The sequence below is a fragment of the Miscanthus floridulus genome, chromosome 8, assembly GCF_019320115.1.
Source record: "Miscanthus floridulus cultivar M001 chromosome 8, ASM1932011v1, whole genome shotgun sequence".
NCBI classification, from domain to species: Eukaryota; Viridiplantae; Streptophyta; class Magnoliopsida; order Poales; family Poaceae; genus Miscanthus; species Miscanthus floridulus.
This window is the reverse complement of record NC_089587.1, coordinates 18,897,572-18,899,759: the sequence shown is the minus strand read 5'-3', so window position 1 is coordinate 18,899,759 and position 2,188 is coordinate 18,897,572. Positions and strand designations below refer to the sequence as shown.

Here is a 2,188-nt window from a genome sequence, read left to right as displayed (position 1 = left end):
AGGTGTGCGCGGATTGCGTACCAAGGAGAGAGGGCATGCATTTTTGCGTATCGCTTCCGTCGGTTCGCAAAATGGGTCGTCCGTCTGGGTCAGCCGTTGGAGCCTGCTTTTGATAGGCAAAGCAACTGTGCGTTAACCCATTTTGGGTCTGCATCTCCTCGTTGGAGATAGTCTAGGAATGGGAGACTGGTGTTACGTCCATTTAATGCGAGGACGAGACGGTCGGCATTACCCGCTGCTGAAATCGTCAGCTGCCCGTTTGGTCCTCGTCTTTTCCTCCCGATCTCTCGCGCACAACAATCTCGCTCTGCGCTAGCGGCCAGCGTGTGTATCCAGGGTCGGTCCTGAGATTTTTTATTTTTTTACCTAGAACGGAACTAAAAATTTATTTCAAAAATAGAACGGAACAAAAATTTTAGGCCTTTTTTATATAAACATAGGTTGAAGACCAGGATAGTTTGGATATTTTCCTTCACCTTCTCTCTCCTCAGAACTGATAAATGAATAAAATAATTAGTGCGTTGTCTTTAGGCAAACAACCACAAATTTACGATGTGTTTTTGAAAATTCTCGATCCGACGGTGTGAACCGATCAATTACACATTTCTCCGGTGTCCCACAGCAAAATTTGCCTTTAGTATTATATATGGCATAAGATTTAAGAAAAGAGGAACGAAATAATATTATCCAGTTGATACATCTTGGCCAAAAAAATGTTTTCAAAACACCACACATTCTAGGTCTATTTTCATACACGTAACCTATAATCTATACCGTAGCTCAAAAAATAGCCGGATACAATGGCCTCCATGGCTTGTTTGCGATTTATTCGTGTTTAGTTGTTTTCAGAGGCTCCAAGAGTTCCCTAAATATTTCTCCTAAAAAGTCTATGTTTACCAACTCCTAAAAAGATTTTAGGAGAAAAAAAAAGTTCATCTCCAATAGTTCCTAATATTTGACTTCTAAAAAATCAAATGCAGGTCCTATTTGACTTTTTTTTTCTTCAGTCTTCTTTTTTTTTCCACGCAAACCTCTTCGTCGCCGCACGTATCCACGCCGCCGCCGCCTGCTGCTGCTCTTCTTCCCTTCGCTCCTACTCTTCCGCTGCGGCACGCCGCCGCCGCCGCCTCCCAATCCCAGGTGTGCATTTTGATTTGATGGACTTGGATGAGGATTCTGGTTTCCAACAGTATGTTGCTGTGAAGCTTGATTGGCACGTTCTACTTGATCGATTTATGGCGTGGTGAACAAGTGTTACCACACGGCAACGGGCGTGTATAGGCCCTGTATGTATGTGTTGGTACCGTCCGCAAAGGAGGCTGGCCGGCCGGCCACACTTTGTAGTATGTATGTATGTATTGTCGTATTTCATTCTGAGCTGCTAGGACTAGGAGCGGTAGCTAAGCCATGGGGCTCAACTACATGGGCGTCGCCGCCATCAACGTCGTGCCCGCGCTGCTGTCCATCCCCGTGATCGCCGCCGGCATCTGGCTGTCGACGCAGGCCGACAACGCCTGCGTCCAGATCCTCCAGTGGCTAGTGATTGCCCTCGGCGTGGCTGTCCTCGCGGTCGGCCTCGCGGGCTTCGTGGCCGCCTTCTGGCGCCTGCCGTGGCTCCTCCTCGCCGACCTCGTGACCATGTTTGTCGTCGTCGTGGCGCTGGCCTGCCTCGCCGTCTTCGTCTTCGCGGTGACCATGGGCTCGTCGGGCCACCGGGTGCCGAGCCGGGAGTTCCTCGAGTACGACATGGACGACTACTCGAATGGCGTTTCCGAGCGTGGCTTCGTCCGTGTAAAGTTACGTGGAAGGGGAGGAATTTTCCAAGTCCTAAAAGATTAGGAGTAAATATTAGGAGTTGTTGGAGAGGGTTTTTTTTTCCATCTTTCTAAAACACAAGGATTAAAAGGATGTTTAGGGAACTCTTGGAGATGCTCTTATATAAGATTACACAATGCTCAAAACATATCCTATGCAACATTAGCTAGAATGCTAGATTTAGAATTAGAAAACATAGATCTGTACAAAAATAAAATATTCACACCCCACCGGCCCACCCACCTCTAATAGAAAACATGAGAGCTCTAATAAAACATGGAGGGGACTACATGTAATATAATATAAGCAACTATAACACCCTAAAATTTGCATCATTTTAAAATAGGTTAAAATGAATTATTTATGTATTTTG

At 46.2% G+C, this 2,188-nt stretch overlaps 1 protein-coding gene across 1 annotated transcript; it reads left to right on the top strand.

The window, feature by feature from the left end:
- Nucleotides 1-1,407: 1,407 nt before the first annotated feature.
- LOC136468652 (protein TORNADO 2-like) lies at nt 1,408-1,839 on the top strand. Its single transcript, XM_066467143.1, has one exon. It carries the CDS (start codon nt 1,408-1,410, stop codon nt 1,837-1,839), a length of 432 nt encoding a protein of 143 aa, XP_066323240.1.
- Nucleotides 1,840-2,188: the final 349 nt, after the last annotated feature.